At 37.5% G+C, this 13,616-nt stretch overlaps 1 protein-coding gene across 6 annotated transcripts; it reads left to right on the top strand.

The window, feature by feature from the left end:
• The first annotated feature begins 6,422 nt into the window (after window positions 1-6,422).
• Window positions 6,423-13,093, top strand: LOC128870462 (zinc transporter ZIP9). Of its 6 annotated transcripts, XM_054113132.1 has the most exons (4): window positions 6,450-6,713; window positions 6,837-7,005; window positions 11,950-12,304; window positions 12,376-13,093. In XM_054113132.1, the coding sequence occupies exons 2-4, from the start codon at window positions 6,907-6,909 to the stop codon at window positions 12,921-12,923; spliced, it is 1,002 nt and encodes a 333-aa protein (XP_053969107.1). In that variant the 5' UTR covers window positions 6,450-6,713; window positions 6,837-6,906; the 3' UTR covers window positions 12,924-13,093. The 6 variants fall into 6 exon arrangements, with proteins under 6 accessions (XP_053969111.1, XP_053969107.1, XP_053969109.1 ...); XM_054113136.1 differs by lacking the exons at window positions 6,450-6,713; window positions 6,837-7,005 and adding an exon at window positions 6,423-6,443; XM_054113134.1 differs by lacking the exon at window positions 6,837-7,005 and having other exon boundaries at window positions 6,450-6,819.
• The last annotated feature ends 523 nt before the right edge of the window (window positions 13,094-13,616 follow it).

Raw genomic sequence — 13,616 nt, 5'->3', positions numbered from 1 at the left:
CAGGAGCTTGGCTGAGGCGTTCTTACTTTTGTGGAGGTTTATCTGATGAACTTTCAGCATCTGGCCTCAGTACCTTCTCGGGGTTGGATACTACCTCCAAGTCACCCTTCTCCACTTCCTGTATATTGAGGGAGGCTTCCAGGATCTCTTCTATACCGAGATCCTTTTCCACCTCCCCCGCAGCGAGCGTGTTGTGGTTGTCGTCTGCCGGGTTGCGCTTTTTGAGGCGAAGGTGCACGCTACCAACTCCCCAAGCCATCCTCCCGAATCGCGCGTAAAGCAGGTCCTCTGCCGGCTTGTTGATTTGGATAATGTAATCCTGGCCACCATCAGCAGTTGCTGGTTTTGCCACGCTCAACACTTTCCAATCTTCTGTCGGCACGTCCGTGTTTTGTCGTTGTAGTAGTCGCAGCGCATATTCCGGTTTTACCACTCGCCGAATGAAAACCTTTGCCTTCGGTATTGAGGGAATGCAGCTGCGATCAACGATTTCCAGTGATGCCCCCTCCCACAGGCCTTGAAGCGTTTTTACCGCTTCCTTTAGCCATGTGCGAGTGGGGTCATCCTTGCATTTTATGATTTTGACGCCGCTGAACCACCCTGCTCCGTCGAATGCTGGCATGGGTGCGTTCGGCTCCGCGTCCATTTTAGTAAACAAGGTTTCCAGTAGCTTCATTTCCACTACCTTCCACCGTTCCTGCGACATTCGCCCCAGCTGGTCGCTACGGTCAGTAAGTGCCACTATGAGGTGTCTCTTGGCAATTTCACTGGCCGCTGCCGTTGCTTTCGACGTCGTAGGTCTTTCGTCTCCGTTTTTCGGTTTAGCCGTCTCGTGCCTGTGCTTCTGCTTTTTTGATGGCCCTGAGGTCCCACTATCCGCAGAACGCTTCCTCTTGATGGCTACCTCTTCTTCGATTTTGTTCGCATATTTCGGGTTCGAGGCTGCGAACATTGGCTTTGCTGCGTAGAAGGCCCGGCCATTTTTGATCTCCTCTCTGGCCCAAGCCAACCGTTCCTCCTCTTGCTTCGTCAGGTTGGACTTGCTGCAAAATCGGTCACAAACTTTGACCGCAGCCTTGTATCGGGCTTTGGCCTTCAGCTTCTCTTTATCAGGCTTGATCCTTGGTCTGTTTTTGCTATCCAAAGCAGCACCATTGGACCTAGCCGGAGAACGCAGAAGAGCCTCTTCCTCAGCTGTGTTAGTGCTCCCGACGCTTTCGTGGTCCGAGTCTTCGTTGACAACGGCACCTCCGCGCTGAAGAGCGTTATGTGTGTGTTTGGCAGTAGAGTTGCGACCGCTGTAGCCTGCTCCCGCTACAATGGAAGTTTTGTTGCTTAAATTTTTGCTTGTATTCATCTTTTTCGTACGACCACCTGCTCGACGAGGCGAGCGCAGTGGTCTATTTATATAATGGGGAATTCAAAACGGTCCACCACGGCAGCGCCCCATGCCGTGGCAAGGCCACAGTTACTTCCTAAAGCGGCCCGGTGTTAGGAAGGCGCCGTTGAAATACAGCCGGTCTGGGGAACCCCCTGGCTGCAAACCATCCAATGGGCACGGTGTCGCATAACACCCTGGATTAGGGGGTGGGCTAGGAGAGGAAATAACGGGATGTAAGGGGTTTGGGGATGACAAAGGGATCTTCGTCGGTGCGGTGATCTTCGCATGATGATTGGGTGGCCACCAAGTTCGCCGTAAAGCGAATGGATGGCTAGCCAATCCCCATATGAAGCTTCCCTCTTAGTTCATGTTGGGTTGGCCCCCATACTATGGGGGTCAGACCACCACTTAAGCCTCATCCCCGCGTCAAGGAGACCAACATGATGAGGTGTTTTTGGTTTCTTTAATTATTACTAATAATATGAAGAAAATACGGCGGCCGCCGTAGCCGAATGGGTTGGTGCGTGATTACCATTCGGAATTCACAGAAAGGTCGTTGGTTCGAATCTCGGTGAAAGCAAAATTAATAAAAACATTTTTCTAATAGCGGTCGTCCCTCGACAGTCAATGGCAAACCTCCGAGTGTATTTCTGCCATGAAAAAGCTTCTCATAAAAATATCTGCCGTTCGGAGTCGGCTTGAAACTGTATGTCTCTCCATTTGTGGAACAACATCAAGACGCACACCACAAATAGGAGGAGGAGCTCGGCCAAACACCTAACAGAAGTGTACGCGCCAATTACTTATTTTTTTTTATTTATGAAGAAAATACAAGGAGAAAAAATAGCTAATTTAATTGCGCACTTTGCTGTTAGTAAAGAACAGTTTGAGGAAATCCGTATCAAAAAATTATGACAGCAATAAGCCTGGGAAATTCTATATCACATTTTATAGCAAGTAATAAGAAGACAAAACGTTTACTGACACACTCTTTTTTCTTAAAAATGAATTCATAATTAATAATATTTAACAAACATTTTATTAGAATTATGTTTACAGACCTAATTTCTTTGCCGGCATCCATTTTATTTAGTTTTTATTTTGATGTTTCTCATTATAACTGCGCCGCACGCTCATGCATGCATGTCCTGCAGCTTATATGTGTGCGTGTCGGGTGATAAGGATAATTTTTCTCTCGCCAACACTAATTTCCTTAGTTTCAAGCGCTACAAAAACTTTAAAATAACTTGTACACAAAAGCCTTAAAATAACAAAGTAATATTAGGAATATAGCAAAATAAATTAGGAACTTAAATAAAACCATTATTGTGTATGGATATGCCACTGCATACAGCAAAAATCCCTATTTTCATGGATACGGAAACTTTTACTGCTTCGTGAAAGTCAAGTTTATTGTTCTTGTTCTGTAAAATATTAAATTAAAGAAGCACTTAGGAAAAAATCTATAGAAATTGTAGAAAAACTGACAAAACATTCTTCATAAAAGTTTAAAATGTTTTAGTTATTTTTCCAATGAATTTATTAATATGTTGCTTTCATTTCTTTGTGTACGGATACATTTTCTGGCATGTGTATTTGCACAAGACGAATTAAAAGGAAAAGGCGAAAAGTGTACAAGAGTGTATCGTATGTATACATCGAATCAGTAAAATCCTGATGCTTTGTAAAGTTATGCTTCGCAGCCATGTTGATGTTTTGGAATATTTTATTTACTTTGAATATTAAAATGCGTCATAAATTTTTTTTATGTGGCAATTTGGTTGTCTTTTGTTGTGTATCGAGAATATCAACGATTTGCGAACATTTGCGAACGCCAGACATCGTCAAGTGTTTCAGGGTTGTGTTTAGGAATATTTTACTTTAGGCCTCTTCTCTTCAACAAGCGTTAGCAACAGGCGAATAGATTATGCAGCTGTTATAATTGAACATACGTTGGCAACGCTGGAATAGACCTGCCTTAAATTGCATGTGTTTGTACGATATTGAGTTATAGCTTCTGTTGACGCTCAAGCATGCATGTCCTGCAGCTTATATGTGTGCGAGTCGGGTGCATGACGCTAATATCTAAAATTTTTGATTTTCATCATGCAAAAGCCGACAACACGTATGTGTGACACGAAGTAAGTTCGTGTGTCACCCGACAGGCCCACATATAAGCTGCAGGACATGCATGCTTGAGCGTCATCAGGAGCTATTGTACCAGTTCAATGAGCTATAGCCATAATCGCTAGCGGCGAATCTTACTTGATAAATTTGTTGTTGCTTCCGCATACGAATTTTTGGTTACGCTAGGGCCTCCGCACACGTATCGTATCGTCAGCGGCACTACTTTATTTTGAAATGTAGCGACGATACCGATACGGCTGCTTGTCCGCACACAATGCAACTAGCTATCGTACAAGTACGAGTTTTCAATATGTCAAGCTGCGAAGAGCGACTTTTTTTTATTTTTATTTATTTTACTAGCAAACCCGGCCCGCTTCGCTGGGCACACTAAAATAGAATAGATATGGTTTAGAACAGAAAAGATATGGTTTTCATATTATTTATTTCTTTATTCTTTATTCAAGCGTTTTGGCATAAACAATATTTTTTGTTTTTCTATTTGCTTTTGAGTAAATATTATATAATGTTGTTGGCTTCCCAACACGTGGACAGCCAACGTATCGTTGACCATGGGTGAATACTGGTTCTTCTAAATTCATCCCGCATATTTCTAAAGTTAGCCCTTGTGATTTATTGATAGTTATTGTAAATGCTAAACGAATGGGCAGTTGCAAACGCTTGAATTCAAATGGCAATTCAGGTGGAATCATTGGAATTCTTGGTATTAGAACGTCTTCATTCTTGAATTTGCCAATTAATATAGTTGCTTGGATAACATTATTCATCAATCGTTTGACTACTTCATTTTGTTCTTGACGTTCTTCTGATGTCTCGTTATTCCGGGCATTTCTCATGCGCCTATTATTATTTGTCGAACGCCCAAAATGATTACGTGATTGTCTTGGCATTTGGACTGTAATAAACATGATTGTAATTATGGTATTCTGAGACTTTAAAACATGTTTTTTTTCAATTTTGTGGATTATATTTTCGATGCATATGTGTTTAAAAGCCCAAGTCCACATGGTCAGGATTATTTTATTTTGTTGTGATTTTCTTAAATCATCTCTTTTCTTCTGAAAATTGTTGACAATTTGCATGATAAGACTATTAATTTTTCCATCAAAGTTACTCATTTTTCGTGCTCTTCTTTTGCATCCTTTAACAACTTCTTTTGTTTTTTCATTTTTTTTTACCATTTTTTTCACTCATGGTGTATCGTAGCTTATCGCATATGAACCGAAAAACTAAATCCATAAAACATAATTTCATTTGAACATTCGGATTTCACATCAAATTCTCAAATTTCCTAAGAAATTATTCACCACTCCAAAAAAATTCACAAAAAATGTTTACACTTTGCACTTAGGTATTCTCCTTATGGCGTCCAAATCAGAAAGAAATATTGACACATTGTAACTCACACTGTCAATTTGACAGTTCAGTTCCGCCCCAAGCGTTAAAAAAGTAAACGACATTATGGCTGGTTCAAAAGAACGCTGTACGCGTTGCAAGTGTTCCGAATTACAACCAAACTTTACGAAACCCATTTTCAATACTTACTTAACAATGTGTGCAAGTTTGGTTTAAATCGGTGCAAAGACACGGCGGGTCCACGTTTTGGCATATATTGCGAGACCCTAGTCATCAAAAGGTACGAAAATTACCCCGTATTAAAGCACTTATCAACAGCTTTCATTTGATACCCATATTGTACATACACAACCAAAGGTTACCCGGGTCCACGTTTTGACCTATATCTCGAGACCCCAGCCACGGAGCGGCATGAAAAATACTCTGTACTAAAGCATTCACCAAAAGCTTCCATTTGATATCCATATTGTACAAACACATCCTAGGGTTACCCGGGTCCACTTTTTGGCCTATATCTCGAGACCCTAGTCACGGAACGGTATGAAAACTACTCTATACTATAGAAATCATCAACAGCTTCCATTTGATACCCATATTGTACAAACACATTCTAGGGTTACCCGGGTCCACGTTTTGGCCTATCTCTCGAGACCCTGGTGTCCGATTCTTAAAATTTCAAAACAAAAACATTCTTCACATGTGTCTCTTCAATTGGGCAAAGTTTGGTTAAAATCGGTTAAGCCATTCTCCGTAAAGTTCATCACAACGCGAAAAACGGCTGAATTTTTATATATATAGAGTATCCTATATTACTTCTAACACCTCCAAAAACATGTGTACAAAGTTTCATAATAATCGGTTAAGTAGTTTTTGCGTGAAAGCGTAACAAACAAACTTACATTCACATATGTATATAATATTAGTAGGGATTGTACTATCTTCACTATCGGAGGAGAAATAAAAGAAAAAGGAGGCTCTGGGTGCATCCATACATTAGGAATAACTTCAACAGCAGATTATTCATTGCCACAAGGGAGTTATTAGAGAATGATAACAAATTTCAGACTTTTGCTTACACAAATGATTATAAATTTGAGACATTTTATAGATTGTCTACAAGCGCATTTAAGATGCTTATAGAAATTTTGAAGTCGACTATTCAAAAACAAAATATTAGCACTGAATGGGTCGGGCCCTTAATCCAGCATCAAGGTAGCGAACGGAGAAATGGCGAATAGAAGAGGCCTTTTGTTCGGACACAAAGCAACAGGCGTTTTGGAAAATACCCATATTCGCAATATTCTTTCCTTTAATTTCATCGGCAACGACTGTGTGCAGAACATAAAATCCTTCGATTATTGATTGCCCTTTCGATTATTTTTAAGCTTTATGGCCTCTGGTGACGCTCCAGCATGCTGTTCAGCAGTTCGAGTGTCACCCGACACGCACACATATAAGCCTGCTGGACAAGCATGCTGGATCGTGACCAGAGGCCATTAGACCACAGCAGTTCTATTGTGGTTTTCGGCTTTTTACGCTGTGTTTATTTTTCTATATTGGAGTGAAGTAATCGTTCCGAATGTAGAAAACAGTTACTTTGCAAATGAGAGTTTTTTATTTAACTATTATCAATTGAGTTTAAGAATTTGTTTTTGTTAATGCGGATGTGCTTGTATTCATACAAGTTATTTTAGTTAAAAATGAAACTCAGTGTTTCGCTTGATAAATAAAAGCAGTAACAATGTACATACGTCTCACACATAACGACATTTACGAACTAGTACTGCATTACTTTAACATCTGAATTAAAGTACAGAAGTTTTTGAGCGTGGCAAGTAAAACTAGTATCCTTATATCCAGATAACAAATAAGCGAAACTATAAAAAGAAACAATACCAAATGCTGTAAAATAATTCGTTAGCTGCATTTTTAACCGTGTATGTAATTATTTTAGCATTTGGAAGTGTTTTATTTTCACAAAAACGTCAATAAGTTAGAAGCAAATACAATAATAGTCGCACAGAATGACGGAAGAAACGGCCATGCTTGTTTTACTGGTAGCTGTAATGCTTGTCGGTTCATATATGGCTGGTATGATTCCACTAGTGATGAAATTAAGCGAGGTATATAGAACCATTTTGCTTGGGAAATGTTTAGTTAATTATCCACTGATTTAAGAGTGTGTTGTGGAGGTGGATTGGACGTGGTATATAAAACTCTGCCCATGAGAAAGAGGACAGCCCAAACTTTCGTACTAATTTTTCTACAGACCACTGGGGAGGCAAAACTTTCCATTAATACCACAATGTATTTATATAGGAGGGGGCGTATCACCGCCCACCACGCCCATTAGAAAAAGTAAGGTCCCACCATTGGAAATATTATAGTTCCATCCTTCTTGGGTCACCATAGAAACCCCAAGAAAAGGGTAAACTTTAAGTTTTTACGAGCGTATTTGCTTATTGGCCCGAAATATCATTGAGAGAATTGTATACCGCAATTGTTAACCCAACAAGCATTTAACGGCTGTGCTTTCCTTTTCTACCACGATATATTTGCTTATAATGTCTAAGTGCGTGGACCGAATTTAAAAATTATAACACGCAAATGTAGTCACTATATCAGCCTTTTGATTTATATTACTTTTTATAAATTAAAATTAAGAATTAATAGCAATATTTAACGTTAAAAATGCATCTTTTTTTCATAAGCTTGAAAAAATGCCCTATTACAGACGCTTATTTCACTTAAATACAAACACAGAAAAGTAACAAAATCACTTATAAAGATTCTTTATTACATTAAGATTCGATTTAAAGCTATTTTTACTAAATAATAGTCCAAATTCTATTAAAATTCTATTATTACAAATGTTCTTCTAACCGTTTGTAATACCGTGCAGAATAAATTTGAGGAGCGAACTGTCAAACGGACGATGAGAGAGAGAAGAACAAAGCGAAATAAGAAAAGCCCAGTCAACCAAAAGCGAACAATTCTTTTATTATTTATAGGGGAGCTTTTTTAGTTTCAAATATACATAATATGACAAAAACAAATATTTTTACAAATACTGAAAATTTGGAATAAAAATCGCGCGATTTTTAGTCCAAATTTTCGCCTGCGGCGCTTTTTTGATTTCAAATATACATTTATATTACAAAAACAAAAATTTTTACAAATACTGAAAATTTGGAATAAAAATCGCGCGATTTTTAGTCCAAATTTTCGCCTGCGGCGCTTTTTTGATTTTAAATATACATATATATTACACAAACAAATATTTTTACAAATACTGAAAATTTGGAATAAAAATCGCGCGATTTTTAGTCCAAATTTTCGCCTGCGTCGCTTTTTTTATTTCAAATATACATATATATTACAAAAACAAATCTTTTTAGAAATACTGAAAATTTGGAATAAAAATCGCGCGATTTTTATTCCAAATTTTCGCCTGCGGCGCTTTTTTGATTTCAAATATACATGTATATTACAAAAACAAATATTTTTACAAAAAAAAACATTTTATAAATAGGGAAATAATGCAAAATCGAACAATTTTTGACCTAAATTTTCGCCATCGGCACTCATAACTTTTACGATAAAACAACGTTTTCATAAGTGCTATGAAATATAAAACCTAAGTTAAATGCTTGCTGGGTTGACGACTGCTGTATACTCTTATCTTCAACTGTATTTCAGTACAAACTGCAGATGCGGTCGGAAAAAACCTAATTTTTAAACATCTCCTGGGGGTTCTATAGGGACACTAGGAGGTTGGGACTTTCACAGTTATAGTGGTGTAACCTTGCTCTTTCTAATGGGCGTGGTGGGTGGTGCCACGCCCCCTCCCTCTCCGCCCCCCATTCAAATATATCGTGGTAGTAAAGGAAAGTTTTGCCCATTTAACTAAGGTTTTATAAGTCACACTATTTATGAAAATGTTGTTTTATTGGAAGATTTATAAGCGCCCCAGGCGAAAATTTAGACTTAAAATGGCGCAATTATTTATTCTAAATCTTCACTATTTATAGAAATATTTTTAATTGTTATATGTATATATTTTATTTATTTAGCCTGTGAATATAGTAGGTTTTTATAGGCTAAGTGGACATATTTTAAGTTTAATAGGCAATAAAAAAGGAAGTATAATTAAACTATTTACAATAAATATTCAATGATTTCAATAGGTGATCTTTTGAAAATGAAAAATATATCTTAATAAATTTAGGCATAGAAGAACTCCGAACTACGTAGAGCTCTGCCCGGAATATTAAAGCAAATCCTTTCAAGAAGTACCACGGATTAGGTCAAAAAATGAAAGATATAGATAGGATTATTCTCCTGCTCTGCAATGATTTTAAGTTGATCAATAAGCATCGCGCTTCATATGTAGGGATAGGATCCAAAATGCGTAAATTACGCAGTGCGAAATGTAAGAACACTTTTTGGATTTCTTCAATTCTAGCATCATGGCACGTATAATACGGATACCAAATGAAAGATGCATACTCCAGTTTGGAACGCACAAACGGGTTTACAAAAGCTTCAGCGTATAAGGGTCGGAGAAATCGGAGCTATGACGCCTAACAAAAGCAAGCATGGCGTAAGATTTGGCAATACTTAAATTTATATGACTAGTAAAAGTAAGCTTCAAATCAAGTATTATATCCAAGTCTTTAATTTCACTTACACGTGACAGGGGTTTTCATGATGTGTGATAAGACGAGTAAATAACATTTGCACGCTTGGAAAAGCTAATTTGGAAGCACTTATTTATGTTGAGCGATAGACGATTATTGATACACCAATTGCTGAAATTATCTAAATCAATTTGCATCAATTCAGAGTCGAGGGAGCTAGTAATCGTAGAAAAAATCTTAACGTCGTCTGCATAAAGCGGGAATCTTGCTGACTAAAAAGCAAGAGTGGTGCCCTGGTGCGCTGATTGGAAGGCAGCGATAACATCATCCGAAAATACAGCTAAATAAGTCACTGCTGAGCGGCCAGGAAAGAAGCCATCTGCTCCGTTCCCACGACAGTCGGTTCGACGTTACTGAAACGACCCGGATTTATATCCGGCCAAGGACTGTCAACCCAGCAGCATTACCCGTATGTAAATATGGGGAATGTTTATGCTGCTACAACAACAACAACAACAAGCCATCTGCTCCTAACGCACCATGTTCTTGACAGCAACAAGCAATTTATCCTGGATCATACGTTCAAAAAGCTTTGCAGTGGCGGAAAGCTTTGAAATAAGCCTGTGGTTACTAATATCGTTCTTATTACCGCTCTTGAAAATGGGTGAAATGAAAGTCAATTTGCAGGCATCAATAAAAGTACCCGCATTTGGTGACTTGACAAACCATCAATATCTGTGTTTGAAGAAGATTTAAGTCGAGTAATGCCTCTAAAGTCATCTTCAGTGGGCAATACTCAGCGAAGAGATTAGCGGTATCGGCTGTAGTATTAGCAGCTTTGTCACCGAAAAAAATAGGGGACGGAATATTGGAAACAGATTTCTTCGAATTCATAATACAAATCCCAAAACGCTTTTTGATTAGATTTTTAACTTTCTTCAAATCAAAGAACGTAGTTTCTGTGTAAAAAATTATTTAAACACCAATTTCTTATCATATTCTTTATACAGAGCAAACAAATTTGAGTTTTTACATATTTTGAATTTACGAAGAAATTTGTTTCTCTTATTTCGAAGTTTGATCAACGCAAATTCGGGTCGTTCCGGTAACGCAGAACCGACTGTCGTGGGAACGACTTCTACAAACGTCTACCACAGTAGTTCTAAAAATCTCGAAACAATTAGAAACGTCAAGATGTTGAAACAAGGAATCCCAGTTGCTGTTCAACAAAAGACTGCTCAGTTTCAAAAAACCGCATAACTTAAAATTAAGCGAAAAATTTGAATTAAAATTTCTAGGTTTAGCGTAATCATGAAATTCATGAAACCTTGGACTGAAGAATCGCGTAAATCGAAGATCTGCTTGCATCTGTCGAGTCTAATTTTCTTCAAGGGCGTTGTCAAAAGATGACTAGTTGAACGACGGAATGCTTTCATGTGGAGATCATCTCTAATTAGTCTTGCCATGGATCTGGTTGATACATTCGTTTTCTTGGACATGATTTTCTGCTTTCGAAGGTAATTTCTTCGAATTCTTTCTCGAACGACTTTTATGTCTACACTGGTTCGAAACGCGAGGACGACCAAATCTTATTCTGCCTGTCACTTCAGACATTTAGGAAAACGATTGATCGTGCTGTAAATAAAACATTCTCGAAACATTAAGTTTTTTCAACAATTCGTAGATCTCACTTGCACACTTATGCAAGGCAATCACTGCAATACGATTTTCCTTAGTTCCACAATCCATTGTTAGCAAGCCAATTTTGCCACGAAACTGAGTTTAATTTATGAGTAGACAATGCATACGAACAAAAGCAAAAATAACGGAAATTTTTTCTGCGAATTTGTTCTCGCCGTATGCATTGTAAAACTTGTCACAAAATTTATGGCAGGATTTAATTTGTCAAGCAATATATGTATCTTAAAGTATGGTTTTCTAACAAAAAGCTAACAGCGTTGTTTAAATATAATATAAAGTTATTTTTGATTCGATGTGTTATATAACGAATAATGCCGCTGTCTAATATCAAAAATGCTTACTAAGGTTTTGCTTGTTTTCTCTTGTCTTTTATTCTTCATGCATATTTTAGAGTTTGCATATGCACAAGAATAATTTTCATAGCGTTATTATTTATTGCTATAAAAATGGAATAACCAATAGTATGTGTTAAGTGGATGTGAGGTAGATTAAATTAGTGCAGGGAAGTTGGGTTTTAAATTAATGTTTGGACTGTTAACTACTAGTGTGTGCTACATTTGTTTGGAACACGATAATCCAATTCATTGGGTAATTAACTAATCCTTACCATTTCACTTTGCTGACAATTTCGAATTCTTTGACTATTTAAAGAAAGCGAAATACCTAATATATTTGTAGATATTTACAAACATATATGTTAAAAAATAGTTTTTTGACTATTTTCAGGAAAAGCTAAAGTTTGTAACGGTTTTGGGTGCAGGTTTATTGGTAGGTACCGCATTGACCGTCATTATTCCCGAAGGAGTTCGCTCGATGTACATAGACCCGAAAAAAAATAGTCTGCCAGAAACAACCACAACTGGTGATCTCCAATTTGAGAAGTCTGTTATTCCTTCCACAACGGACCATTTACACAATGGTTACAGAGCAGAACCTGAGTTTTCCCGCACGATTGGCTTATCACTTGTACTGGGATTTGTATTTATGATGCTGGTTGATCAAATATCGCAACACAAAAGCGTAAACAACGTAAATGATAAAAATATAACCGCGACATTGGGCTTAGTCGTACACGCTGCTGGTACGTCCGAAAAAACTTAATTTATTTTGCATTTGAGTGGGACTACATTCATATAAACTCCTTAATTTCAGCTGATGGAGTGGCGTTGGGAGCTGCCGCTACCACTAGCCATCAAGATGTCGAAATAATTGTATTTTTAGCTATTATGCTTCATAAGGCGCCGGCCGCCTTTGGTCTTGTTAGTTTTCTTTTACATGAAAAAATTGAACGCCAACAAATACGCAAGCACCTGCTCATATTTTCTCTATCGGCCCCATTATTGACGCTGCTGACGTATTTCGGCATTGGACAGGAACAGAAAGAAACGTTAAATACCTTAAATGCCACCGGCATCGCTATGCTTTTTTCAGCTGGAACATTTTTGTATGTAGCAACAGTACATGTACTGCCAGAACTCACACAAAGTTCTGGTGATAACCGTCTACATTTGCATGAACAGTACGGCTACCGCCTGCTGGATAGTGCTTTGAACGAAATCGAATCACAGGTTGATTTACGTTCCTCCAATGGGAACACTACGCGCGCCAGCTCGAAAGGAATGCGCATCAGTGAACTTATAATTTTAATATGTGGCGCATTACTTCCCCTCGTTATAACGTTCGGCCATCAACACTCGTAATGCTTTGTAGTTGTAAGTTTCTACAAGAATTCAAAGCGTTTACTCCATTTCGTACATGTTACATACCTACATGTAATGTAGAAATGTGTTTTAGTTAACAGTGAAATATTTTAAAACGTTAAGTTTTCCAAAAATTTAAATAAACTAAAATGAGATAGAATCAAAACATATTTTTACTGAATTTTATTAAACTAATTTAATGCAATTCAAATGGATGAACGTTTAAAGACATATGTACACCAGAGTAAAATTAAATTTCCGGGATTTAAGAAATATTTCAAGTAATAAGCACAGATCATTGTGCAATGAATAAGGTGGTATCAGTAACTGACATTTTTTCGTAATTTGACAAAGTGTGTTCCCAATAATGGTTATTTTATTTTCAGGTAGATACGGTCAATGTCAAAAGAAAGTGTACAAACGTGAAATGTAATAATAAGGGCTTTCTTTATACGTTTGCTGGGTAATTTTAAGAAGCATTTAATATTTTTTTTAAATGATATTTCATACCATAAGAATTTAGGGAAAAACAAAAACAAAATTCTTACAACAAAAAAAGTTATGAACTAAAAATCGAAAATACTTCATATATTAGGTGCCAAAAGAAAGTGTACAAATCATCGACCACTTGTTTGCCAGATAACGGACTTGGAAAAGAACCGTTACATAGTTGCGTCTATTGTGAGAGTCATC

This window comes from Anastrepha ludens, chromosome X, assembly GCF_028408465.1.
Source record: "Anastrepha ludens isolate Willacy chromosome X, idAnaLude1.1, whole genome shotgun sequence".
NCBI classification, from domain to species: domain Eukaryota; kingdom Metazoa; phylum Arthropoda; class Insecta; order Diptera; family Tephritidae; genus Anastrepha; species Anastrepha ludens.
This window is presented reverse-complemented; position numbering and strand designations above follow the sequence as displayed.